This window comes from Gopherus flavomarginatus, chromosome 2 (genome assembly GCF_025201925.1).
Source record: "Gopherus flavomarginatus isolate rGopFla2 chromosome 2, rGopFla2.mat.asm, whole genome shotgun sequence".
Classification (NCBI taxonomy): Eukaryota; Metazoa; Chordata; order Testudines; family Testudinidae; genus Gopherus; species Gopherus flavomarginatus.
In genome coordinates this window covers 888400-915732 of record NC_066618.1, presented here as the reverse complement: position 1 = coordinate 915732, position 27333 = coordinate 888400, and the positions used below count along the sequence as shown (strand labels likewise).

The 27333-nt window shown below is 58.0% G+C and overlaps 2 protein-coding genes and 1 long non-coding RNA gene across 13 annotated transcripts in view; 1 reads left to right on the top strand and 2 right to left on the bottom strand.

The window, feature by feature from the left end:
• LOC127045967 (uncharacterized) overlaps window positions 1-16644 on the bottom strand; it is a 30435-nt gene extending 13791 nt beyond the window's left edge. The window contains exons 1-2 of the long non-coding RNA XR_007772884.1: window positions 16626-16644; window positions 12425-12463 (exon numbers count right to left, since the gene is read on the bottom strand). This is a non-coding gene — a long non-coding RNA (uncharacterized LOC127045967). The remainder of the gene's footprint in view (window positions 1-12424; window positions 12464-16625) is intronic.
• The window catches only part of SLC4A2 (solute carrier family 4 member 2), an 86997-nt gene extending 67900 nt beyond the window's left edge, over window positions 1-19097 (top strand). For 8 of the 9 annotated variants that reach the window (XM_050942423.1, XM_050942425.1, XM_050942424.1 and 5 more), the window contains exons 16-23: window positions 677-871; window positions 8388-8588; window positions 8917-9006; window positions 10003-10169; window positions 10478-10731; window positions 17005-17174; window positions 17567-17736; window positions 18045-19097. In XM_050942423.1, coding sequence (XP_050798380.1) covers window positions 677-871; window positions 8388-8588; window positions 8917-9006; window positions 10003-10169; window positions 10478-10731; window positions 17005-17174; window positions 17567-17736; window positions 18045-18576 — 1779 coding nt within the window. In that variant the 3' untranslated portion in view covers window positions 18577-19097. Of the gene's footprint in view, window positions 1-676; window positions 872-8387; window positions 8589-8916; window positions 9007-10002; window positions 10170-10477; window positions 10732-17004; window positions 17175-17566; window positions 17741-18044 lie in introns of all 9 variants that reach the window. The other variant, XM_050942432.1, reaches the window with a different exon arrangement.
• Window positions 19098-19296: 199 nt separating this feature from the next.
• FASTK (Fas activated serine/threonine kinase) overlaps window positions 19297-27333 on the bottom strand; it is a 52621-nt gene continuing 44584 nt past the window's right edge. Inside the window, exon 10 of one of the 3 annotated variants that reach the window (XM_050942488.1) lies at window positions 19297-19883. In XM_050942488.1, coding sequence (XP_050798445.1) covers window positions 19683-19883 — 201 coding nt within the window. In that variant the 3' untranslated portion in view covers window positions 19297-19682. Of the gene's footprint in view, window positions 19884-20150; window positions 20778-27333 lie in introns of those variants that run through there. The other 2 variants (XM_050942489.1, XM_050942491.1) reach the window with 2 other exon arrangements.

The following is a 27333-nucleotide window of genomic DNA, read 5'->3' as shown; positions in this document are numbered from 1 at the left end:
CCACAATGCCCATAGCCCCCTAGAGCCCCCTGATAGCCCCCGGAGTCCCCCAGAACTCCCTGATAGTCCCCTAGAAATCCTGTTTGTCTTCTAGAGAACCCTGCTAGTTCGCTGGAGCCCTGATAGTTTTGGAGCCCCCAGAGTCCCCTGCCTCTCCCCAAATTGACACCCCTCCCCCCTCTGAGGCTCCCACGAACCTCTCAAGCCCCACAGCACCCCCAGTGCCCTGGCAGTCTCCAGAGAGCCCCAGATCCCAGGGGGTGCCTTGGAGAACCCCTGTGTGCAGGGCAGCGGCTGGGTACAGGGCCGGAGTCGGGGGTCGTGCTGTTCCTGATGTCCCTGTGCTGTAACCCCGGGGTAGAGGTCATGGGACGACCCACAGCTCGAGGCTCTCTGCCAGCCCCAGAGACCCTGCGCCCCCTGCCTGTGCTGCCTGTCCTGCCTGCCCCTCTCCCCACCTGCCCTGCCCCTCCATCCCCACCCCCATCCTGCCCCACCGCCCCTGGAACAGGTCCCAGAGACCCTGCACCCCCAGCCTGTGCTGCCTGTCCCTCCCCCCAGCTGCCCTGCCCCCCTTCCCTTGGAACATGTCCCCAAACCCTGCCTGGGGGGCTGAGGAGAGCCCCTGGCCAGGAGCACGGACCAGCCCCCCTCACTGTGGGCTGTGCCCCGGCAGTTCTGCACGACCAACGGGCTGGAGTACCTGGTGGGGCGCGTGTGGATCGGCTTCTGGCTCATCCTCATCGTGCTGGTGATGGTGGCCGTGGAGGGCAGCATCCTGGTGCGCTTCGTGTCCCGCTTCACCCAGGAGATCTTCGCCTTCCTTATCTCCCTCATCTTCATCTACGAGACCTTCTCCAAGCTGGCCAAGGTGCGAGCCCGGGCGGCCTGGCCCAGCCAGCCAAGGCCGGGGGATCTGACACTGGGGTGGGCAGCAACGTCTGGGTGGGGCATGGCAGGCTGTTCTGGCTGGAGGGCGTGGGGGGCCGTGGGAGCTGGATGGGGTGGTGGGCCATGGGGGCTGGATGGGGTGTGACAATGCGGTTTTGACGGGACCCAACTGAGAGTGCCAATTCAGGACCAATTGCTCAAACAGGGCAGTCAGCCCAAGGCTGGGGATTTTCCACCTCTAAGGCAAACCAAACCAGCCAGACAAAAAGGACTTCGGTTTCACCCCACTGGTTAACCACAAGTCACACAAGCAATTTCCTTAGACACTCCAGTCTCCCAATGTCACCACCAGTGCTACCCGTCCTGGGGATGAATGATTATAAAAACCAACACCCCAGTAAAAGAAAAAGGTTCTCTCGATCCCAAAGGACCAAGCCCCAGACCCAGGTCAATATACACATATATACGCTGGGATGGGTCATTCAGTCCTTTGTGCAGAGCTTCAGTTTGTAGCAAAGTCCCTCCAGAGGCAAGAAGCAGGATTGAAGACAAGATGGAGATGAGGCATCAGCCTTATATAGGCTCTTCCAGGTGTAAGAACACTCCTTTGTTCCTGCTGTGGAAAATTACAGCAGAATGGAGTCTGGAGTCACATGGGCCAGTCCCTGCACACCCTGCTGAGTTACAAGGCGTATCTGCCTCCTCTCAATGGGTCAGTTGTGTAGCTGATGGTCCTTAATGGGCCATCAAGCAGGCTAAGCAGAGCTAACACCAACTTGTCTGGGGTGTTTCCCAGAACTGCAGCACCAATTCGAAATACAGACAGTATAGAGCCAATACTTATAACTTCAACTACAAATGATACAGACATACAGACAGCATAATCATAACCAGCAACCCATAACTTGGTCTTAGACACCTTATACGACCCCCTTTACATAGGATTTGGTGCCACTATAGGACCTTGGTTGCAACCCATGTTCTATATGGTCCCAGTTTATAACAATAACGTCACACGCCCAACGCAAAATTGATGCAGGAAGGGATGACACAAACATCCCTAACTGCATCCCAAGAGCTCCCCATTCTTGGGTCCTATCTTATTACAGCTTGTCCTGGGTTAGAAGCTATATCAATGTATAACAGAAATGCTTTACCAAACTCATGTTCAATAACATGATTGAATTTATTTACAAACTTAAGGCCAAATTTGGTTAGAACAATAGTGAATTGGATCTGCTCTTGCAGCAGGATTCCTGTATGTCTCATATGATCTTGCCAAGAGCTAAAGAATCTAGCCATTTTTTCTACACACGCTCTGGCAAATGTTTGGAGCCCAATTAACATTAAGTTAATGTAGATATTAATGGTCATAGTCCAGGTATTCTGGCATTTATCCATGAAAGCCATATGGAAGTGTGCCTCAGTTTCCCTTTTTTATACAGCACGTCAGGTCTGGAATGTCCTTTCTTTTGTGAAAAGTTCCAAGACTGTTTTTACAGGCACTAGCAGTGAAACATCAGTATAACAAGACCTTTTAACATCAAGTATGTTCTCATGTACTGCTTTCAACACGTTTAAGGGACTTTCCAAAGGATTGGGCACATTGTACATTCTTACAATTCTTGGTAATAGCAACACATTAGTTACAAAAATCACCATTAGCAATAACAACAAATTCATTGCAAGTGTCCATTTACAATTATGTTTGTTATGCCACACCTTTGGCTCAATACCATAGGAGTTTGGGAATTTTAGAGTTAACCTGTTGCTTCCCTTTGCAAAATTCAGTTTTCTCTTTTCTCCTTGTCCTGCAGGATCAAACCCTGATTTCTCTTGCTTAACCAAATTCACTGGCTGATGGGGTGGGCTCTCTGCGCTAACAGCTATTAGCAAGTCTTTCTTCTCCCTGCCAGTCAGGCAATTTGCATCAACACAGACACTAGCTTAGATTTTCAGCTGCTACCCATTCCAGAGATACCACACAAATTCAAATAGTTGGAGGGTGAGAGTCTGCTTGCTCTCCCCTGCATCCTCAAGCATTTGGCCATAAAACTGTTCTGCTTTGAAATACCAGTAACCAAATCTCTCCTCAGACCTGAAACACAGACTGCTCACTCACAGAATCAGCATGGAGACAGTCCTGTCCCAACATCATTGTCTTTCCAACAAGCTGGCTACACACAGCCACTCGGTTATAGGGCTGCTCGACTTCCATAACAGCTTCTACTTCATCTGAGGTCTTTTCAAAGCTCCCCACACTGGATCTTTCAAAGGGAAAGTCAGTGGATCCATTCACAACAGAAAATTTCTGGCTGTTAGGAACTGAAACTTCCTTGATTAACTCACTTTCACACCCTTCAGTTGCAGTAAACTGCTTGCACAGGTCACCAGGAGAGTTCCTTTCCCTAGGAGCTTCTCTAAGCAGCAATTCACCCCTCTCAGAACTTCTGCCCTTACCCTCTTCACCTAGGGCTTGCTCTAAAGGACACTTTCCTGAGCAACCACAGACTCTTTCTGGGTCTCACTTACATCCAGAATCACCTCTGGCCTATCAGGCAGATTCCTACACAATTCCCTTCCAGGCAAACTAATAGACTTTCTAGATAACAGGTTAGAAGCATTCTCCTTTCCTTGGCCATGAACAAGTTCAGGAATCTTTTCCTTCTTACTAAAACTGTCAGTAGGTAGCACACTTAAATCACCTTTATGCTCTCCTTGTGCCCTGGCTAATGTATTGCCCTGATTACACAGAGCTGCTACACCCTTTTCCAACCACACATTAGCAACTGGCAAACTACAAGCACCAGAATTGTCTGGTCTCTGGGATTTTGCTAAGACACTAACTAGATGCACCCCAGTTACAGTGCCATTCTCCCTAGCAGACACAAACTTAGGACCATTCCCTTCCTGGGCCTAGCTGTATTTACAACCAACTCTGAGACAACTGAATCACCCTCAACCATCACAGGCTGAAAGGCACCTTCTGTCTGCTGCACAGACACAGAAGAACCGGAGACACATTCTCCTCCACCAGACACAGCTTGGGATTTCCTTTCCCTTGTCCCAGCACACAGGGCTGTTCACAGACAACTGCTTGGAGACCGGGGTAGCTTCCTCCATAGGCAAGTCAATACCCCTGACAAACACAGGCACATCCCCTTCACTGTCACATTTCTCCACACAGGAAACAGGTAAGGGATAGTGACACTTATTTTCCACTATTTCTGCCTTCCCACACTGCTGACCAGATAAAGCCATCAGCTCACAAGGCTGCCTAGGCTCCTCCAAACTTTCCCCACTAGGCACATTGCCACTCCCAACAGATAAACTGCTGCTTTTTTCACCACACTGAGCTACTTCCAGCAAATCACAGTTACCCATTTCAGGTTTACTTTTACAAGCTGCACTAGCCACCAATCCATCACCCATCACAAATCTACCCTTTCCTCCCTCAGTTAGGGCTTCCGCCTGACCATCTACTTGAATCTGCTTCTGAGAAACATTTTCCTCCCCAGTGAGATCTTTCTGCTCTTGATCTAACTCCAGATTCACTTCTGAGACATCAGACAGACATTCAGACACTCCATTCACAGACACTCTGCTTTCTTGCACAGACAAACAGCTATTACCCACCAGGTTAGACTCCCCTCTCCCCGGCCATAGCAAAACAGGTTAAACACAGAAAACTGCTCCGAGTAATACCACATATCAACATAGTTATAAACTGGATTTTCAAGAGGATACAGTTTCTGCTGTTCTTCCCTTGCTTCTTTGACTTGGAGCCGAAGTCTGGCAGTTTCTTGTTGCATCTTGTGAGTCTCCTGTTGCCTTTGTCGAGCTTTCTCTTCAGCAGCCAGCCGCTCTTTCTTTCTCTCAGCAGCCTCTTCCTCCAACTGGGCCAAGGCTTGCTTCTCTTTCATTTGAATTTCTGCCAGTTTTTGCTCATATTCACACTGCAGTCTGTCCATCAGGGCTTGCAGTTTCATTGCTTTTGATGATGCTTTTTGGCTCATGGTCACTGATCTTTAACCAACCAAACTCTCAATTCCAAAATTCAAATTTGGATAGCGTGGGGTTCTGACCCAAAGCTTAATTGACTTGGTTCTGTGGATCCTGCCGACTACGCCACTGTGACGTTGTGGTTCTGGCGGGACCCAACTGAGAGTGCCAATTCAGGGCCAATTGCTTAAACAGGGCAGTCACAGCCCAAGGCTGGGGGTTTTCCACCTCTAAGGCAAACCAAACCAGCCAGACAAAAAGGACTTCGGTTTCACCCCACTGGCTAACCACAAGTCACACAAGCAATTTCCTTAGACACTCCAGTCTCCCAGTGTCACCACCAGTGCTACCCGTCCTGGGGATGAATGGTTATGAAAACCAACACCCCAGTGAAAGAAAAAGGTTCTCTCGATCCCAAAGGACCAAGCCCCAGACCCAGGTCAATATACACATCAGATCTTACCCACAAATCACGCTGTTGCCAATCCTTTAGAATCTAAAATCTAAAGGTTTATTCATAAAGGGAAAAAGATAGAGATGAGAGCTAGAATTGGTTAAATGGAATCAATTACATACAGTGATGGCAAAGTTCTTAGTTCAGGCTTGTAGCAGTGATGGAGTAAACTGCAGGTTCAAATCAAGTCTCTGGAACATCCTCCACTGGGATGGGTCATTCAGTCCTTTGTGCAGAGCTTTAGTTTGTAGCAAAGTCCCCCCAGAGGTAGGAAGCAGGATTGAAGACAAGATGGAGATGAGGCATCAGCCTCTTATAGTCTTTTCCAGGTGTAAGAACACTCCTTTGTTCTTACTGTGGAAAATTACAGCAAAATGGAGTCTGCAGTCACATGGGCAAGTCCCTGCACACCCTGCTGAGTCACAAGGCGTATCTGCCTTCTCTCAATGGGTCAGTTGTGTAGCTGATGGTCCTTAATGTGCCATCAAGCCGGATAAGCAGAGCTAACACCAACTTATCTGGGGTGTTTCCCAGAACTACAGCACCAATTTGAAATACAGACAGTATAGAGCCAATACTTATAACTTCAACTACAAAATGATACAGACATACAGACAGCATAATCATAACCAGCAACCCATAACTTGGTCTTAGACATCTTATATGACCCCCCTTTACCTAGGATTTGGTGCCACTACAGGACCTTGGTTGCAACCCATGTTCTATATGGTCCCAGTTTATATCAATAACGTCATAAGGGGGCCAGGCACTGGGGGCTGTCCTGGCTGGTGGGGGCAGGATGTGGGGGTCCATGGGAGCTGGAGGGGGTGGGGTATGAGAGGGTTGGAGGGGGCAGGACACTGGGGGCTGTCCTGGCTGGGGGGGTTGGGACGTGGGGGGCTGTGAGAGCTGGAGGGGGTGAGGGGCCGTGGGGGCTGGAGGGGGCAGGATACTGGGGGCTGTCCTGGCTGGTGGGGGAAGGACGTGGGGGTCTGGAGGGAATGGGGGCTGTGGTGGCTGGAGGGGGCAGGGCACTGTGGGCTGTCCTGGCTGGTGGGGGCGGGACGTGGGGGGCTGGACGGGGTGGGCGGGCTGTGGGGGCTAGAGAGGGCAGGGCACTGGGGGCTGTCCTGGCTGGTGGGGGTGGGATGTGGGGGGCTGGAGGGGGTGGGGGCTGGAGGGGACAGGGCACTGGGGGCTGTCCTGGCTGGAGGGGGTGGGGGGCAGTGGGAGCTGGAGGGGGTAGGGCACTGGCGGCTGTCCTGGCTGGAGAGGGCAGGGCACTGGGGGCTGTGGGGGCTGAAGGAGGTGGGGGGCTGTGGGAGCTGGAGGGGGAAGGGCACTGGGGGCGTGGGGGCTGGAGGGGTTGGGGGGCTGTGGGAGCTGGAGGGGGAAGGGCACTGGGGGCGTGGGGGCTGGAGGGGGTGGGGGGCTGTGGGAGCTGGAGGGGGAAGGGCACTGGGGGCGTGGGGGCTGGAGGGGGTGGGGGGCTGTGGGAGCTGGAGTTGGCAGAGCACTAGGGGCTGTCCTGGCTGGTGGGGGTGGGATGTGGGGGGTTGTGGGAGCTGGAGGGGGTGGGGGGCAGTGGGGGCTGGAGGGGGCAGGACACTGGGGGCGTGGGGGCTGGAGGAGGTGGGGGGCTGTGGGAGCTGGAGGGGGCAGAGCACTGGAGGCTGTCCTGGCCGGTGGGGGTGGGATGTGGGGGGCTGTGGGAGCTGGAGGGAGTGGGGGCCAGTGGGGGCTGGAGGGGGAAGGGCACTGGCGGCTGTCCTGGCTGGAGAGGGCAGGGCACTGGGGGCTGTGGGAGCTGGAGGGGGTGGGGGGCAGTGGGGCTGGAGGGGGCAGGACACTGGGGGCTGTGGGGGCTGAAGGGGGTGGGGGGCTGTGGGAGCTGGAGGGGGCAGGGCACTGGGGACTGTCCTGGCTGGTGGGGGTGGGACGTGGGGGGCTGTGGGAGCTGGAGGGGGCAGAGCACTGGAGGCTGTCCTGGCCGGTGGGGGTGGGATGTGGGGGGCTGTGGGAGCTGGAGGGAGTGGGGGCCAGTGGGGGCTGGAGGGGGAAGGGCACTGGCGGCTGTCCTGGCTGGAGAGGGCAGGGCACTGGGGGCTGTGGGAGCTGGAGGGGATGGGGGGCAGTGGGGCTGGAGGGGGCAGGACACTGGGGGCTGTGGGGGCTGAAGGGGGTGGGGGGCTGTGGGAGCTGGAGGGGGCAGGGCACTGGGGACTGTCCTGGCTGGTGGGGGTGGGACGTGGGGGGCTGTGGGAGCTGGAATGGGTGGGGGCTGGAGGGGGCAGGACACTGGGGGCTGTCCTGGCTGGTGGTGGTGGGCTATGGGGGCTGGAGGGGGTCTGGGGCTGTGGGGGATGGAGAGGGCAGGGCACTGGGGGCTGTCCTGGCTGGTGGTGGTGGGCTGTGGGGGCTGGGGAGGGCAGGACACTGGGGGCTGTCCTGGCTGGTGGTGGCGGGATGTGGGGGCTGGAGGGGGTCGGAGGCTGTGGGGGCTGGAGAGGGCAGGGCACTGGGGGCTGTCCTGGCCGGGGTGGGGCGGGACGTGGGGGGCCGTGGGGGCTGGAGGGGGCAGGGCACTGGGGGCTGTCCTGGCTGGTGGTGGCGGGACGTGGGGGGCTGGAGGGGGTGGGCGGGCTGGAGAGGGCAGGACACTGGGGGCTGTCCTGGCTGGTGGTGGCGGGACGTGGGGGGCTGGAGGGGGTGGGCGGGCTGGAGAGGGCAGGGCACTGGGGGCTGTCCTGGCTGGTGGTGGCGGGACGTGGGGGGCTGGAGGGGGTGGGCGGGCTGGAGAGGGCAGGGCACTGGGGGCTGTCCTGGCTGGTGGTGGCGGGACGTGGGGGGCTGGAGGGGGTGGGCGGGCTGGAGAGGGCAGGGCACTGGGGGCTGTCCTGGCTGGTGGTGGCGGGACGTGGGGGGCTGGAGGGGGTGGGCGGGCTGGAGAGGGTAGGGCACTGGGGGCTGTCCTGGCCGGGGGGATGGGACATGGGGGGCCGTGTGGGCAGGATCTCAGGCCCCCGTGATCTCCCGGCAGATCTTCCAGGAGCACCCCCTGCACGGCTGCGGGCGGGCGAATGGGACGGGCGCGGAAAATGGCAGCCTGCCCCTGGGGAACGGGCCGGCGGTGACGGGGCAGCCCAACACGGCCCTGCTCTCACTGGTGCTCATGGCCGGCACCTTCTTCATCGCCTTCTTCCTGCGCAAGTTCAAGAACAGCCGCTTCTTCCCTGGGCGGGTGAGCAGGGGCCATGGGGGCTGGAGCAGAGCTGTGAGGTGGGAGGAGGGGTAGGTTGGGGCAGAGCTGGGGGCAGCTCTCTGCAGGCTGTGTTGGGGCAGGGTTCGCGGGGGGCAGGGAGGGCAGAGCTGGGGGCAGGGAGCGGCGCTGCGGGGTGCGGGCGCAGAGTTCTGGGGGCCGGCCCCTGTAGGCTGTGCCATGGCAGGATGGCAGGGCTCCTGGGGGGCAGGCAGGGTTCGTGGGGGGCAGGGAGGGCAGAGCTGGGGGCAGAGTTTGTTAGGGGCAGAACTGGGGCCCACCCTGGCCGGCGCTGACCCGCTCTCTGCAGATCCGTCGGGTGATCGGGGACTTCGGGGTGCCCATCGCCATCCTCATCATGGTGCTGGTGGATTTCAGCATCCGGGACACGTACACGCAGGTCAGTGGGGCAGGGAGGGGCCTGCAGCCCCACGGCCCCGTGTCAGGGACCCACAGGCTCTGTGCTATGCCTGGGCCTGCAGACAGCCGCCAGGGCTCCCCCTCTCACTGTCTCCAACGGAGCCTGAGTGCTGCAGCCCTCCTGCCCCCCGCGAGCTCTACCAGCGAGTCCCATGGAGCCGGGGGAGCCTTGTGTGCCCCACAGGGACCGACGCACCCAACCAGGACCGGCCCTGGTGTCAGGAGCCTTTTCCCCCAGAGCAGCTCATCGACCCCCGGGACACCGCAGGGGAAGCCCGGAGGGGCAGCAGCTCAGCCCTGGTGCGGCCTGGCCAAGCCTGGAGCTGGGGACCCGTCCGGTTCCATCTCCCCGTCCCCATGTCTGTCCGCCCTGGGCAGAGCCAGCGTCCGCCAGCCCGGGCCCTGTTCCCGCAGGCACCGGCCGCCGCCCAGCCTGTCCCGTGGCGCCGGATTCTCCCAGCCGGCAGGACCTGCCCCACAGCCAGGGCTCTGCAGCGCGACGGGCCCAACGGCTCCGGACTCCGATGCCAGGCCGGAGCTGCCAGGACTAGGGGCCTGGGGCCACGGGGACAGAGCCCTAGAGATGGGGCACCGGGGCGTTATCACCTTTCCCGTGTTCGTCCCAGCCTGCTGCCCCCTGCCCCCACCTCGCTGTCCCCTGTCCCCCCTGCCCCCCGCCCTCATTCCGCCTTACACCTGTCCCCACCCCCCACCCGTACCCTGTGCCCCCACCTCCCCATTCGCCCTCACACCTGCCCCCGCCCCCCTGCCCCCCAACTCCCCATCCCCCTATGCCTGCTCCCTCATCTTTCCTGCCCCCCCTCCCCTGCCCCTGTCCCCCTTGCCCCCCACCTCCCTGTCCCTCCACATGCTTGGTCCCCCTTCTCCAGCACGTCCCACTCTCATCCCCCATTGCCCCCTGTGCCGAGCCCCCGCTAGGTTGTCTCTCATGGCACCCCCCCATTCCCCTCCGCAGAAGCTGAGCGTTCCCAGTGGCTTCTCAGTGACGGCCCCGGAGAAGCGGGGCTGGGTCATCAACCCCCTGGGCGAGGGCAGCTCCTTCCCCGTCTGGATGATGGTGGCCAGTGCCCTGCCGGCCGTGCTGGTCTTCATCCTCATCTTCATGGAGACCCAGATCACCACGTGAGCTGAGCCGTCCACAGGCATGGGGTGGCTGTGGGGGGGCTATTGGGAGAGGTCCCAGGCTGTGGGGGTCCGTGGGGCAGGCCCTGAGGCTCCGGCGCCCTGCGCCCACCCCCAGGCTGATCACCAGAAGGAGCAGTGCAGGCTGCGGGGGGCTGTGGGGGGCAAGTGGGGTCATGAGGCAGGCCCTGAGGCTCCGGTGCCCCCCCAGGCTGATCACCAGTAAGGAGGAGTGCGTGCTGCGGGGGGCTGTGGGGAGCAGGTGTGGGGGCCGTGGGGTAGGCCCTGAGGCTCCGGTGCCCCCCCAGGCTGATCATTAGTAAGAAGGAACGCATGCTGCAGAAGGGCTCCGGCTTCCACCTCGACCTGCTGCTCATCGTGGCCATGGGCGGCTTCTGCGCCCTCTTCGGGCTGCCCTGGCTGGCGGCCGCCACAGTGCGCTCGGTGACCCACGCCAACGCCTTGACGGTCATGAGCAAGGCCGTGGCCCCCGGCGACAAGCCCAAGATCCAGGAGGTGAAGGAGCAGCGCGTCACGGGGCTGCTGGTGGCCCTGCTCGTGGGTGAGTCCCGCCAGCCGCCCTGTCTCCCCAGCCCACGGCCAAGCAGGGAAGAGGCTCACAGGGCGGGCAGAGCTCAGGCCCAGCTGTGGGCCTGGGGGGTGCTTTGGAGTCGGGGGGGTAATCTGGGGAAGGGGCTTTGGGGGGGTGTCATAGACCCACGGACTTGGGGCTGCACCCCCAGCTTTGGGATGGTCTCTGGGAGGCCCCTTCACTGGCCCAGCCCCCTGGGGGTCCTGCTCTGCCTCCAGGGTGAGCCACGTGGCCTCATCACTCCCTAGACTGGCCCTCTGGACCTGAACCCATCCCCCCGTGAGCTCCAGGCAGCAAGTCCCTGTGACAGCCCAAGGGAGACTCAGCCGCTCGCAGGGATCAGGGCCACTCCCAGCGCGGGCACAGCCGGGTTCACTCGTTAGCTGGCACCCGGCCTAGGGGCCCGTCGGGCAGCCCGGGGCAGTGAAGGGTGAAGCAGGGTCCGTCCTGCCCAGCCCCGAGCCCAGCCCGGCTGTGGGAACCCTCGGGTCCGGCTCCGTCCGTCTGTCTGTGCGGCCTCCTTGGTGAGAGTCCAGGTGAGAGCCCCGACTGCTTCCCGCGACCCCCACGTAACCCCTTGCCCCCATCCCTGTGTTCTCCCGCCGGGAAGCCTTGTTCAGCCTTGGGAGCGTGGGTTCCCGGGTGTCCATGTCCAGGCGATTGGATTTCCCGTTGTCTCATTGTCACGGAGTCCCTGGGCGATGCTCTGGAACTGCTCCGCACCAAGCCAGGCAGGACTTTGGGGAGCCTCCTCTCCCTTGGAGCAGACTTGTTCAGGGCAAGAAGCTCACACGGCTTCACCTCCTGGGTCTCTGCTTGGAGCATTCAGCATCCTCTGCCCCTCCGTGCGCTTCCCACAGCGAGTCCACCCCAGCGGGGTCCTGGGGAAGCCACAGGGTCCTGCACCCCCACTTCGCAGTCAGACGGGACTCTCAGCCAGCCAGTAACACAGAGGTTTATTTGATGACAGGAACAGGGTCTAACACAGAGCTTGTAGATACAGCGAACCGGACCCCTCGGCCAGGTCCATTTCGGGGGGCAGTGAGCCAGACCCCCCACGTCTGCACTTCACTCCTCGACCCCAGCCAGCTCCAGACTGACAACCCTCTCCAGCCTCTCCTCTCTGCTCAGCCCCTTTCCCGGGCCAGGAGGTCACCTGATCTCTTTGTCTCCAACACCTTCAGCTGGCACCTTTGCAGGGGAGGGGCCCAGGCCATCAGTTGCTAGGTGTGATGGAGTAGGGGCTGTCTGTGTGGGGGAGGGGAGAGCCGGGGATGTCTTTAGGGGAGGGACAGGATCTTTAAGCCTGTAACCTGAGCCAGGGAGGGGGGAGGGGGTTAGCACCTTGGCCCGGGAAACTGGACAAAGGAATCGGCCGGCTGGAGGAGGGGCAGTTCAGTTTTGGTTTTGGGTTGGGTGAGGGGAATTCAGGGTATCCGAAGGTGGGATCCAAGCACCCTGAAACTCCGGAAGGACTCGATTGAGGGGTCCTGACTGTGCCTGCAAGCTCTGCTGTAACCTGCGTTCCTGTTGTCCAATAAACCTTCTGTTTTACTGGCTGGCTGAGAGTCACTGTGAGTCCCAGGAAGAGGGGTGCAGGGCCGGACTCCCCCACACTCCGTGACAGTAGGAGACAGAGTGTCAGGCATTTAGGTGCACTGACCCTTTGCTCTGTAGCAATCACACACCCTTATCTCACCACCTAGATACTTCAGAACTGCCTAGGGGACACTGAGGCACCAACACAGTATTCAGGGGAAACATTAAGAACATTCCTAGTTCATCGCATCTCTCCCCACTTTGAGACCAAACTGAGCGAGGTCACTTCAGCCAGTGACCTGGGGAAGTTCGAACCCACCAATGTTCCCATGGACACCCCAGCATCTCTCCCATTCCTTGGTGTGAGTTACACCAGGACAGTCCAGTCTCACACCCTCCCTTAGGTCGGGTGTGCTTGATGGCACTCGCAGGCCTCATGTGGGAAGGTTTATGCGGCTTGAACCCTTTTGCCACCCCAATACCCCTGGGGTTCAAACTGGGGGGTCTTTTCCCAGCACTCTGGTCTGTGATTCGGGCTCTCTTGGTGAAGAGCCCCCATCTTGGCCTTGGTCAGCTCTGGGCTTGGGCAGCCGCTCCCCACCTTGTGGCCCAGACACAACACCTCTGCCGTCCCCCCTTACACTTCCCAGCTTTTACCGTCAGTCCCACCTCCTTGAGGCAGCCCAGCCCCCTTTTCACCTGGGACACCTGTTCCTCCCAGGTCTGGCTAAAGGTGCACATGTTATCAGTGTCTGCCAGGGCCAAGTTCCCCATCCCTCTCAGCTTGTCTAGAATCTCCCCAGCCTAGGCATGGGGTCGGCCTCGGACACCGTGATGGCTTTAAGTTTCCGAAGGTCCCTACTAAACCAGATCATCCTGTCTCCCTTCGGGACCAGCCCCACGGGTGAGGCCCATGGGCTGTAAAACGGCTGGATCCCATCTAAAGCCAGCAGGTCCTTGACCTCTCTCTCCAGGTTCTGGGCTGCTTTCCCAGTGACTCTGAACGGGGAACACTTGATGGGGAGATTGGCTCCCACCTCAGGGAAGAGATCCCTCAGGGGGTCTTCCCCCTTCTCCTCCCAATCCTCCCCTTTCAGGTCCAGGGGTCCCCTCACTCTCCTCCCATCCAGCAGCTCGAATGGGAAGAACCCTGTGGATTCCTGGGGCACCACCAGCTGCCTCGCGATTCCTCCCAGTTCTACTTCCCCTTGGGAAGCCCATTCCCGGGACAGGAATCCCTTCTCCTGCAGGACTGAACAATGAGGAAGGAAGGAACAATCAGTTTCACACATACAGAATGGGAAGAGACTGTCTAGGAAGGAGTATGGCAGAAAGAGATCTAGGGGTCATAGTGGACCACAAGCTTAATAAGAGTCAACAGTGTGATACTGTTGCAAAAAAAGCAAACGTGATTCTGGGATGCATTAACAGGTGTGTTGTAAACAAGACACGAGAAGTCATTCTTCCGCTTTACTCTGCGCTGGTTAGGCCTCAACTGGAGTGTTGTGTCCAGTTCTGGGCACCGCATTTCAGGAAAGACGTGGAGAAATTGGAGAGGGTCCAGAGAAGAGCAACAAGAATGATTAAAGGTCTTGAGAACATGACCTATGAAGGAAGGCTGAAGGAACTGGGTTTGTTTAGTTTGGAAAAGAGAAGACTGAGAGGGGACATGATAGCAGTTTTCAGGTATCTAAAAGGGTGTCATCAGGAGGAGGGAGAAAACTTGTTCACCTTAGCCTCCAATGATAGAACAAGAAGCAATGGGCTTAAACTGCAGCAAGGGAGATTTAGGTTGGACATTAGGAAAAAGTTCCTAACTGTCAGGGTAGTTAAACACTGGAATAGATTGCCTAGGGAAGTTGTGGAATCTCCATCTCTGGAGATATTTAAGAGTAGGTTAGATAAATGTCTATTAGGGATGGTCTAGACAATATTTGGTCCTGCTATGAGGGCAGGGGACTGGACTCGATGACCTCTCGAGGTCCCTTCCAGTCCTAGAGTCTATGAGTCTATGAGACTCTGTCCCTGCAGCTTTCCCCAAGGGGGTTTGCAGCGCTGTGGCCAGCAAGTTCCCTCAGCTTCTCCAAGGAGGGATCCCTCTGCATCTCGGTCTGGGATTCAGCTGCTGGGGCAGGGAGTGGGACCTGCTCCCTCTCGCTGGCTGGGCATGGGGTCACAGCCCCCCTGAGCCCTGTCCCTGGTAGCTCCCTCCCTGCTGTGTAATCACTTCCCAGCAGCACGTCTGGACCAGGCAAACCTGTTTGGCAGCCGACCTGCCCTGCCTGGGTGTCCCCCCACTCAGCTGGGGTCTCAACTCCCCCCGTGCTCAGCGCTGCCCTTGCTGTCCCAGTGGGGGCAGGCAGCGAGCTCTCTGCTCTGGTCACAGCATCAGAGCCAGTGTGAGCCCCCTCTCCGGTGTGCAGGGGGGCGGGGAGCATCTCTCCCTCCCACTCAGTCCCAGGGGGCTGGTTACAGGTAGGCAGGTATCCTGAGCCCAGCAGCCCCTCCCCCCTGCCAGCCAGGTCATTTTTATTTTCACTGACCATTTCCATCCTAGCCAATTGGTTCCCTGGATTTGAATTCAAACCCTCGGCCTTTACAGGAGCGAGGCCTGGATCCTGTCCCAAGGAGACACAGTCACCCCCTAACAGGGTCTCCCAGCCGATATCCTGGAGAACCCCAACTACCAGCCAGCCTGACCCCTCCTGGGTCTGCACAGGGAGCCGGGACATAGGCAGGGCGAGGGGTTTCACCCCGGGGACCTTCACCCAGGTCCCACAGCCCCTCAGCATCTGGGGCTGCACCACCACAGTTCTCTGTGTCCCAGGGTCTCGCAACCCCAGGTGTGTTTCCCCACTGACCCCTGGGCAGCCCCCTATGTCTCTCTGCTCCACTATCACCAGTCCACGCTGCTGCTGCTTCTCCTGCAGCTTTTCCTCAGGCTCTTGCTGTCTCTCACGGTCCTCTCGCTCTCTCGGGCTCTGCTCCCATCCCATCCATCTCCAATCCCCTGATGGGGAACCCAATCGTGAAGACCCTCGGCTGGTTGGGGACCAGACTCCCGGGGATGCCTGGCTGCTGCTCCAGCTGCTCCCAGATCCTCTTGTAGCCCCATCTGGGTCAGGAATCTGCTCCTCAGAGCGGTGCTTCTCCTCCAACTGCACAATTAACTGTGCCTTGGTGATTTTCCCCATGCGTAACGCTCTCTGTGTGCACAGGATCACAATGTCCTTCTTAAGGAAATGGTGACAGGCCATCACTTCACCGTTCCCAAGTGGCTCTGGACTCACAGGCCTGTGTGCTCTTGGCTCCCCCATGGTTTCCAGGAAGAACCCCTGGTGTGCCAGCCCTTCTCGTGATCACCACCTCTTTGCCAGGGTCGAGCTGCAGACTCCTCCGCCCCAGGGACTGCTCCTGCAATCCCCAGGGGAACCCTGCTACTGCAAAAATCCTTCTCTCTCCCAGGGCAGAACGGCAAGCTCCTCCGCCCCGAGACTGCTCGCTGCCGTCCTCAGGGGGACCCTGTTACTCCAACAGTCCTTCTTGCTGGTCACACACTCCCAGAGGTTAACTGCCCCCTGAAACCGTCCCTCTCTGAGCCTTCAGCACGCCTGGTCCTCATTATCCCTCCTTTGTTTTACTGCTCCCCAGTCACTTACTGCAAGCAGCGCCATTCACGGGGTGCAGTACATCCCACCGCTGCCACCAGTTGTCATGGAGTCCCTGGGCGATGCTCCGGAACTGCTCCCCACCAAGCCAGGCAGGACTTTGGGGAGCCTCCTCTCCCTTGGAGCAGACTTGTTCAGGGCAAGCAGCTCACACGGCTTCACCTCCTGGGTCTCTCCTTGGAGCATTCAGCATCCTCTGCCCCTCCGTGCGCTTCCCATAGCGAGTCCGCCCCAGTGGGGTCCTGGGGAAGCCAGAGGGTCCTGCCCCCCCACTTTGCAGTCAGACGGGACTCTCAGCCAGCCAGTAACACAGAGGTTTATTCGATGACAGGAACAGGGTCTAAAACAGAGCTTGTAGGTACAGAGAACTGGACCCCTCGGCCGGGTCCATTCTGGGGGGCAGTGAGCCAGACCCCACGTCTGCACTTCACTCCTCGTCCCCAGCCAGCTCCAGACTGAACCCCCCTCCAGCCCCTCCTCTCTGCTCAGCCTCTTTCCCGGGCCAGGAGGTCACCTGATCTCTTTGTCTCCAACACCTTCAGCTGGCACCTTTGCGGGGGGGGGGCCCAGGCCATCAGTTGCTAGGAGACAGAGTGTCAGGCATTTAGGTGCACTGGCCCTTTGCTCTGCAGCAATCACACACCCTTATCCCACCACCTGGATACTTAAGAACTGCAGAGGGGACACTGAGGCACCAACACTATTCAGAGAAAACCTTAAGAATATTCCCAGTTCGCCACACTCATGCTGCACTGAGCTGGGGACCAGGCCCAGCCAGGGGACACCCGCGCCTGTGTCTCAGCCGGCCCTGAGAGCTGACAGGCCCCCTCCCCCCCACAGGGCAACAAGGCAGCTTATGGGGAAACTGAGGCACAAACATTACACAATTACTCCCACATTGTGACTAATGGTGGGAGGTTGCAGGGCAGTGTTGGGGGCAGGCAGCGGGGGGGGGGGGGACGGCTGTGTTTGCAGAGAGCTGGGGGGGGGCGGAGGGCTCCCGTGGGCTCAGTGGCTGCCTCCCCCTCCCCCCTAGGCCTGTCCATCGTCATCGGGGACCTGCTGCGACACATCCCCCTGGCTGTGCTCTTCGGGATCTTCCTGTACATGGGCGTCACCTCGCTGAACGGCATCCAGTTCTATGAGCGCCTGCACCTGCTGCTCATGCCCCCCAAGCACCACCCCGATGTCACCTTCGTCAAAAAGGTCTGCATTGGGGGGGAGGGCAGATTGGCAGATACCGGGGGGGGGGGCAATGGAGCCAGCGGGGGGCATGGCCCATTGGCAGATGGGGGTGTCCCATTCCAAACTGCCGGGGGGGCAGGTGGTTGGGCCCAGCCTTTGGGGAGGGGGAGCCATCAGTGGGGACCCATGGGGGGGGCATTGAACCAGCACGGGGGGCTCTGGGGGTGGGGGCAAGGTACCAGTGGGGAGTGTGTGTCTTCGGGGAGTGGCAGTGAGCCAGCGGGGTCTGGGGGGGGCAGTGAGCCAGCAAGGGGGATCCCCCGTGGGGAGGGTGGTGAGCCGGGGGGCGAGGGGGGGGGAAAGCCGCCGTGGCACTGGGCCGGGGCATTAACCTCGTCTGGCTCCCCGGGCAGGTGCGCACTCTGCGGATGCACCTCTTCACGGGCCTGCAGCTGGCGTGCCTGGCCGTGCTCTGGGCCGTCATGTCCACCGCTGCCTCCCTGGCCTTCCCCTTCATCCTCATCCTCACCGTGCCGCTCCGCATGTGCCTGCTCACCCGCATCTTCACCGCCCGCGAGCTCAAGTGTGTAAGTCCCGTGGGGGGGGGGGGGGGAGGCGCCAGGCCACAGGACGCCCTCAGGCACCTGGATGGGGGCCCTGCAAGCCCAGCTGCACCCCCCAGCCCCCAGGGCAACTGGAGGGGCTGTGTCTGAGCTCGCCCGGTGCAGGGCTGGGGAGACGCTGCCCGGGCACTGGCGTGTGGGGTGGCAGCAGGCAGCGCTGGCCCAGGGGCTCAGAGGCCAGCGGGAGGGAGGCAGTGTCCTGGCAGCGCCGGGTGCTGCCTCTTCCCCAGCTCCCCACCCACCACCTGGTTGCACCCTCTCTCCCCAGCTGGACGCAGAGGAGGCGGAGCCGATCTTCGACGAGCGGGAAGGGGTGGACGAGTACAACGAGATGCCGATGCCCGTGTGAGGGGCACCAGCAAGCGACCCTGTGCAGGGCTGTGGGGCACAGGCAGGCCCCCGGCTGCTGCGCCATCACCCGGACCTGCGCCATCTCCAGATCTGTGGCCGCTTGGACTGTGCCCAGCTGGGGCAGGCGCCCAGCACTCCCCCAGTGCCTGTGCCACACCAGCCATGAGACGCTCACTGTCTCGCCCCACCTGCCAAAGGAGCTGTTCAGCGCCCTGCCCTGCGGGGGGCCTGCCACCTGCCCTGGGCAGGGAGTGGGCCGTGCCGCCTGCCCCCAGCCACTGCCGTCCGAACTGCATCGTGTGCTGGACCCGCTCCCGCAGCATCTTGTGTGCCCCTTGGTGGGGTGGGGGGGCTGTCCTCCCTGCTCCAGCCCTGCCCCACCAGCCCTGTGCCCCACCCCGACAATCAGGTGTTTCCTAAATTCAGTGGGGTTTTATTTAAGAGAATAATTTAACTGTCAATAAACAGCTTTCTAAGGAACATGGGGGGCCTGGCTTGGGGGCTGCGGAGGGGCTCACACAACAGGCCTGGAGCCAGCAGCTGCTGCTCAGGTCGGTTTGGTGAACACGTTTGTGCAGCAAACCCGTGTGTCACCCCAGCACTATGTAACCGTCACGGGCCCCAGTCCCACTGGCAGGCTGGGCAGGGCCATGGTTGGGCAGCAAGCAGCCCAGTGCCACCCCCCCCCCCCGGCCATAAGCTAGGCTGGGGCTGGGACAGGGCCATGGGGCAAAATCAGGCCTGCACAACACCCCTGAGTACCCCGGGGGACGTGTTACGGGGCAGAGTCGCCTTGTGCTCCCGTTCCTGCCCTGCTGCGAGCCTGGCAGGGCACAGTGCAAGTGGGGCTGGGGAAGCTGCATCTCCCAGGTAGGGGTCACTTGCTAGGGCCACACCCTGCCCTCCTCAGCCTAGAGCCAGGCTGGCACATTGCTGGCAGGGCCAGTCCCCTGGCAGGATGCAGCAGGCAATACCCCCTCCCCCCCAGCCACTCTCTGGGCCCCTGCATGGGGGGCTATGGGGTACAAACTGGCACCACGAAACAGGACAGGACAGTGCAGCAGCTTCTCCATTTTTATTGTAAACTTTGTCCTCACCACTCCAGCAGCCCCTTGGGCTGGGCCTGGGCCTAACAGCTCCAGGGCCCCCCCGCCCTGTGCAGCCCATGGGGGAGAGGCACTCCCAGCCAGGCAGCAGGTGCTGAGGGCAGCTCAGGGAGCCGTGCCCCCCCAGCTCTGAGGACACACAGACCAGTGCACCCCCCTTTGCAGACAGGAGCCTTGGGAGTGGAAGAGCAGGCCCAGCATGCACTGCTCCCGCTTGGGGCTGTGGCGCTGGCCCAGCCGTTTACACCAGCCCCCCACCCCTGATGCTGCACCAGCCCGAACCCTGACCCCCCAGCAAATGCCAATAAATAACAGCCCCACGCTACGCCCACCCGCTACCACCAGCCTACAGCCCCCAGGGGAGGAAGGGGGCCTCCAGGAGCAGGGTCCGCAGCCCGGGCCGTGTCCAGCGTCACATCGCTCCGCCGGAGGAGGTGGGTCTCTCGCTGTCACTGTGCCCTGGGGGCAGCAGGTGCTTTCAAAAGCGGAGCTCCCGCAGCTTCTGCCGCAGATAGTGCTTGGCCTCCTCCACGCCGCTCACCTTCTCCAGCTCCATGTAGGGCAGCTGCACGCAGGAGAGGAGCGTCACTCAGCACCAACGCCAGCCTGGGGCAGCGTCCTTGGGCCAGGCCGAGGGCACCAGGGCCTGGCTGGCACAGGAGAGTGGGGAATAGAATATGGGGCTTTGGCACAAGCAGAGCCCCGCTCCCCACCCCACCCTGGTCCCAGGGAGGCAGCTCCAGCCCTTCCCCGCCCTCCCCCCCCGCCTCGGGCTGCGTGGTCGTCTCCTCCCAACAGCATCGGTTGGGTGTTGGGGTTTGTGGGGGGGTGCTGCTGGCCTGTGCAATATGTGCGCTAATGGCCCCTCCACGGAGCTACGCGTTTACCTGGAGGGCTGGCTACAGGTGCGCAGTGCTGGCCTGGCTCCCCACTTCCTTCCCTGACCGTAACTGGCTCCTGGAGCCCTTCACTACATGAATCATTTCAAAATGCAGGTAGCTCCTGTGCCAGAGCAGAATCCATGGGCAGCAGAGAAGGGCCCCCCCCCCCCCCACTGCACAGCCTGATTCTCCCCCTGCCCCCCAAGCATATGAGACACAGCAGCCACACCTGTCCCTCACTGGATCAACAGACACAAGGTCACTACACCCCCATCTGCCTACAAGCTCTGTCACTCAGCATCACAGCTGTGCCACAAGACCTCACCCTGGGGCCAGGCTGGCAGCTCCCAGACCAATGGGGTGGGGCAGACACCCTGACGGCCGCTAGCTAAACGAGGACTGCAGAATGGCTCTCCCAAATTGCTGTCCCATCCCGCTGCCAGGTCCAAGGCGGAGGGTTTGGTAAGGGGCTGGGCTGAGCTCTGTGATAGGCCAGTCCTCAGGACACAAATTACGGAGCCAGCAGCTGAGAGGGGCGCAGTAGCTGAGGGAAAGGGTATAAGTACTAGGTGCCAGATGGATACAGCGAGCTGGCGACTTGCGAATCTCTGGGAAGAGACGGCCTGGCCCGTACAGGCTAGTGAGCCTCACGTCATTTCATAGCTGAAAGTTTAGCAAAGAACAGAACAATCAGACACGCAGATGAACGTGATATGCTGGAGATGAGTCAACACGGCTTTTGTAAAGGGAAATCGCGCCTCACCACTCTACTACAATTCTTTGAGGGGGATCAAACAAACATGAACAAGGGGGATCCAGTGGCTATAACGTACTTGGACTTTCCAAAAACCTTTGACAAGGTCCCTCACCAAAGGCTCTTAAGCAAAGTAAGGAGCCATGGGATACGAGGGAAGGTTCTCTCATGGATTGGTAACTGGTTAAAAGAGATGAAACAGAGCATAGGAATAAATGATCAGGGTCTGTACTGGGCCCAGTCCTATTCAACATATTCATAAATGAGCTGGAAAAAAGGGATAAACAGTGAGGTGGCAAAATTGCAGATGATACAAAACTACTCAAGATAATTCAGTGCCAGGCAGACTGCAAAGAGCTACCAAAGGATCTCACAAAACTGGGGGACTGGGCAGCAAAATGGCAGATGAAATTCAATGTTGATAAATGCAAATAATGCACATTGGAAAACATAACCCTAACTATACATATACAATGATGGGGTCTCAATTAGCTGTTACCACTCCAGAGAGATCTTGGAGTCATTGTGGACAGTTCTCTGAAATCATCCACTCAATGTGCAGTGGTGTCAAGAAAGCAAATAGAATGTTGGGAATCATTAAGAAAGGGATAGATAAGACGACAGAAAATATCATGTTGCCACTATATAAATCCATGGGATGCCCACATGCTGAATACTGTGTGCAGGTCTGCTCACCCCATCTCAAAACCAATGTATTAGAAGTAGAAAAGGAACACAGAAGGGCAACAAAAATGATTAGGGGTTTGGAAAAGCTCCAGTATGAGGAGAGACTGATAAGGCTGGGAGCGTTCAGCTCGGAGAAGACATGACTAAGGGGGGATATGACTGGTGTGCAGAAAGTAAACAGGGAAGTGTTATTTACTCCTTAGAACACAAGAACGAGGGGTCACCAAATGAAATTAATGGGCAGCAGCTTTAAAACAAACACAAGGAAGTTTTTCACACAGCGCACAGTCAACCTGTGGAACTCATTGCCAGGGGACGTTGTGAAGGCCAAAAGTATAACTGGGTTTAAAAAAAAAATGAGATACGTTGTGGGCAGATAGGTCCACTCGATGGCTATTAGCCAGGATGGGTAGGGACGCAACCCCATGTTCTGGGTGTCCCAGTGGTCTGACCAGTGTGACCGTTTTGATGTTCTTTCCCAGGGCTACACACAAATGTTCCAAAAGGCTCTGGAGACATGCTGCGTGCAGCTTGGTTTCTCCCAAATTTCACTGTGGTTCACGGAGGTGAAGGGTTTGGTTTAAGTGAAAATCAGATGCCACCTTGGAGAGGAATTTAGAGGGCGGGGGGCTTAGCCTCACCTTATCCCCAGGGAAAACATTGTAAGGAGGAGGGAATTTGCCACAGTGGCTTAAACCTTGCTAACTCTCCTGGCTGGAGCAGTAGCCATGAGCTGGAGAGCTCATGGACCAAGGCATAAGGCCCCTAAGAACTACAGTAGGGCCCAGACCAGGAAGGCTCCTGACTGAGGAGACAGGCCTTGGAGAAACTTCCAAACAGTGGGACGAGATAACATGGCATCTGAACAAGAGAATATATGGCTGCTGAGGCAGCAGCTGCCTGAACACAACAGGCCCACCTCTGGCCTCTGGCTCCTATTCTTTAGACTTGGGAACAAAAAATTACAGAGGCTGGTTCTAAAGAGGACGGACAACACTCTTCCCCTCTAAGCTGCAGCCTGGGCTGGGGATCATAGAATCATAGAATATCAGAGTTGGAAGGGACCTCAGGAGGCATCTAGTCCAACCCCTGCTCAACCTGTGGAATTCCTTACCAGAAGATGTTGTGAAGGCCAGGACTGTAACAGGGTTCAAAAGAGAACTAGATAAATTCATGCAGGACAGGTCCATCAGTGGCTATTAGCCAGGATGGGCAAGGGTGGTGTCCCTGGCCTCTGTTTGCCAGAAGCTGGGAATGGGCGACAGGGGATGGATCACTTGATGATTCCCTGTTCTGTTCATTCCCTCTGGGGCACCAGGCATTGGCCACTGTCGGAAGGCAGGATACTAGGCTAGATGGACCTTTGGTCTGACCCAGCCTGGCTCCTCTTATCGTAGACTATCACGGTTGGAAGAGACCTCAGGAGGTATCTAGTCCAACCCCCTGCTCAAAACAGGACCAACACCAACTAAATCATCCCAGCCAGGGCTTTGTCAAGCCGAGCCTGAAAAACCTCTAAGGAAGGAGATTCCACCACCTCCCTAGGGAACCCATTCCAGTGCTTCACCACCCTCCTAGTGAAATAGTGTTTCCTAATATCCAACCTAAACCTCCCCCACTGCAACTTGAGACCATTGCTCCTTGTTCTGTCATCTGCCATCACTGAGAACAGTCTAGATCCATCCTCTTTGGAACCCTCTTTCGGGTAGTTGAAAGCAGCTATCAAATCCCCCCTCATTCTTCTCTTCTGCAGACTAAAGAATCCCGGTTCCCTCAGCCTCTCCTCATAAGTCATGTGCTCCAGCCCCCTAATCATTTCTGTTGCCCTCCGCTGGACTCTCTTCAATTTTTCCACATCTTTCTTGTAGCGGGGGGCCCAAAACTGGACACAGTACTCCAGATGAGGCCTCACCAATGTTGAATAGAAGGAATGATCATGTCCCTCGATCTGCTGGCAATACTCCTACTTATACAGCCCAAAATGTCGTTAGCCTTCTTGGCAACAAGGGGACACTGTTGACTCATAAGAACGGCCGTACCGGGTCAGACCAAAGGTCCATCTAGCCCAGTATCTGTCTACCGATAGTGGCCAATGCCAGGTGCCCCAGAGGGAGTGAACCTACCAGGTAATGATCAAGTGATCTCTCTCCTGCCAACCATCTCCACCCTCTGACAAATAGAGATTCCTTACCCATCCTGGCTAACAGCCATTAACGGACTTAACTGCCGTGAATTTATTCAGTTCTCTTTTAAATGCTGTTATAGTCCCAGCCTTCACAACCTTCTCAGGTAAGGAGTTCCACAGGTTGACTGTGCGCTGCGTGAAGAACTGCCTTGTATTTGTTCTAAACCTGCTGCCTATTAATTTCATTTGGTGACCCCTAGTTCTTGTATTATGGGAACAAGTAAATAACTTTTCCTTATCCACTTTCTTCACATCACTCATGATTTTATAGACCTCTATCATATCCCCCCTGAGTCTCCTCTTTTCCAAGCCGAACAGTCCTAGCCTCTTTAATCTCTCCTCATATGGGACCCGTTCCAAACCCCTAATCATTTTAGTTGCCCTTCTCTGAACCTTTTCTAGTGTCAGTATATCTTTTTTGAGATGAGGAGACCACATCTGTATACAGTATTCGAGATGTGGGTGTACCATGGATTTACATAAGGGCAATAAGATATTCTCAGTCTTATTCTCCATCCCCTTTTTAATGATTCCTAACATCCTGTTTGCTTTTTTGACCGTCTCTGCGCACTGCGTGGACGTCTTCAGGGAACTATCCACGATGACGCCAAGATCTCTTTCCTGATTAATTGTAGCTAAATTAGCCCCCATCATACTGTATGTATAGTTGGGGTTATTTTTTCCAATGTGCATTACTTTACATTTATCCACATTAAATTTCATTTGCCATTTTGTTGCCCAATCACTTAGTTCTTCTTCGAGTGATTGCTCATATCCATTCCAGTTAGGTGTGCGCGCGCCACGTACACATTCATCGGAAGGTTTTTACCCTAGCAACACTCGGTGGGTCAGCTGGGCGCCTCCTGGAGTGGCGCCGCTATGGCACCGGATATATACCCCTGCCGACCCAGCCACCCCTCAGTTCCTTCTTACCGCCCGTGTCGGTCGTTGGAACAGTGGAGTGCGGCTTAGTTGACCTCCACTCCCCCTAGCTACTCGTAGTTTCTCGTTTGTTATCGTGTATATAATTATAATTCTTTTATATATATATATAGTTATACGTTTCTTCCTTGATAGTATAGTTAGTGTAGTAATAGTTAGCGGGGTTCGGGGAGTAGCCCCTTCCCCGCACCCGGTGCCGGAGCCCATGCCCGGCTCACCGGGTTTCAAACCGTGCTCAGCCTGCCACAGGCCGATGCCAACAGGAGATCCACATGATTCCTGTTTGAAATGCCTTGGGGAATCGCACTTGACAGCTAAGCACCCCATTTGCAAGGCTTTCAAGCCGAGAAAAAAAAAAGGAGCAGGACATCAGGCTTAAGCAGCTCCTCATGGAGACGGCTATCACCTCTCCACCTTCGGCACCGAGCGCTGGTCAGTTGGTGAGCAGAAGCATCTCCGCGGCACCGGACCGCACCGGTACGCCCAAGGACTCACGGCACCAGACATCGCCGGCACCGAAGTCGGCTCCACGACGCTCCCTCTCCCTGAGGTTGAGAAAGGCCAAGACTCCTGCTGCTTCGGCACTGCCCGCACCGCAGCCAGAGAGTTCGCCTAAGTCGGATCGCCTGGCGCCGACACCTGCTGCGGCACCGACTAAATCGGCACCGTCGATTCTGGTCCCACAAGGGCCGTCGAGTCTGGCGCCTGTTAGCTCCCCGGCCCGTGCCGCGGTAGAGCTCACTATGCCATCCATGCCAGAGGTGTTCTCAGCAGCGAGGGACCTGATGGCCCTGACAGACTCGGCACTGCCTCTACCCCCGGCACTGCCGGTGAGGGTAATTCAATCCATAGGCAAGACGACCTTGATTAGACCACCCTCTGTTGGTGCAGCGGACTGGCACCGCTCACGATCGCGGTCCCACAGACGCTCCAGGTCCAGATGGCGCTCCTGCTCTCGACGCCACTCACAGTCCCTGCACCATTCTACTACACGGCACCGGTCAGACTTGCGGCACTGGTTGGATTCTCATTCACCGGCTCACTACCCGCAGCACCGCTCCAGTTCTCGGCACTGCTCCAGGCACTGTGCCTCCCAAAGCCATTCATGACACTGGGATTTGAGATCGCGGTAGACGTCCCGGCACCGATCTGGTCTGATCTCGATCCCGGTACCGATATGGTTCCAGCACCGGTCCCCGATACATGGGACAGCGAGGTCCGTTGGAACATCTGCACAAGGCTTCTCCGCTCCTCCATGGCCATCCAGACATACGTCGGTGTCGTCCCACGCGGACAGCTACTATGACCAAGACCGCGATGCGGATGTGCCTACCGGAGTTTTTCAAGAAGCCCGGTCTCAGGACCCAGGACCTCACCAGTGGTCCTTTTGGACACCTTGGGCCTACCACCAGGCCCAAGGTGCTCCGCTAGTTCTGACCCGCTCCGCTTCATCAGAGTATCGAGCACCAGAGGCCACAGTTAGCCGTCCTCCTCCACCCGGGACGGAGGAGCTGATAGTCCACCCACCGGGTTCCCCGGTGCCGCTGGAGCAGGAACCGGCGCATGAGCAAGAGGCCATAGAGGACCCGCTCGTCCCCGGCATGTCATCTTCTTCCTCTCCAGATGAGGCAGTGGCAGGGATCTCCTCTTCGGGGCCACCTCCAATAGACCTAAGAGCCCATCAGGACCTCCTCAGGAGGATAGCGCTCAATATGAACCTACAGGTGGAGGAAGTCCCGGAGGTCGAGGAACCTGTAGTGAGCATCCTGTCGGCAGATACCCCCACTAGAGTGGCTTTGCCTTTCATCAGGACCATCCAAGCCAATGCCGACACCTTATGGCAGTCCCCAGCCTCCATTCCCCCTACGGCAAAGGGAGTTGAGCGAAAATACATGGTACCCTCTCAGGGGTACGAGTATCTATATGTCCACCCTCCTCCCTAGTTGTCCAATCGGTCAACGAGAGGGAGCGCCATGGCCAACAGGCACCAGCCCCAAAGTCAAAGGAGGCTAGGCGGATAGACCTACTCAGCCGCAAGGTGTATTCGGCAGGCGCCCTACAGCTCCGGGTGGCAAATCAGCAGGCTCTACTGAGCCGTTATAGCTACAACACTTGGGCGGAGGTGGGTAGATTTACAGAACTACTCCCCTCGGACTCCCGCCATGAATTTGCTGCATTCCTAGAGGAAGGAGAAAAGGTAGCCAGAACCTCCCTCCAGGCTTCTCTAGATGCGGCTGACGCGGCAGCCAGAACTCTGGCCTCCGGTATCACCATGAGATGCATCTCATGGCTACAGGTTTCCAACCTCCCACCTGAATTACAATATACCATCCAGGACTTACCCTTTGACGGTAAGGGTCTGTTCTCGGAGAAGACTGACCGCAGGCTACAAAGCTTGGAAGACAATAGGGTCATCATGCGTTCTTTGGGCATGCATACACCTGTGACCCAACGCAGACCTTTCCGTCCCCAGACTCACCGCCCGTACTTTGTGCCCAGACACAGGAAAGACTTTAGCAGATGGCGCGGGCGGGGTGGCCGTAGATGCCAGACCGGACCCCAAGGGGGCCAAAACCACGGCCCCTCAAAACCACCAGTGGGACCTAAGTCTGCCTTTTGAAGGTACACCCGAGGACGGCGTACCAGTTTCA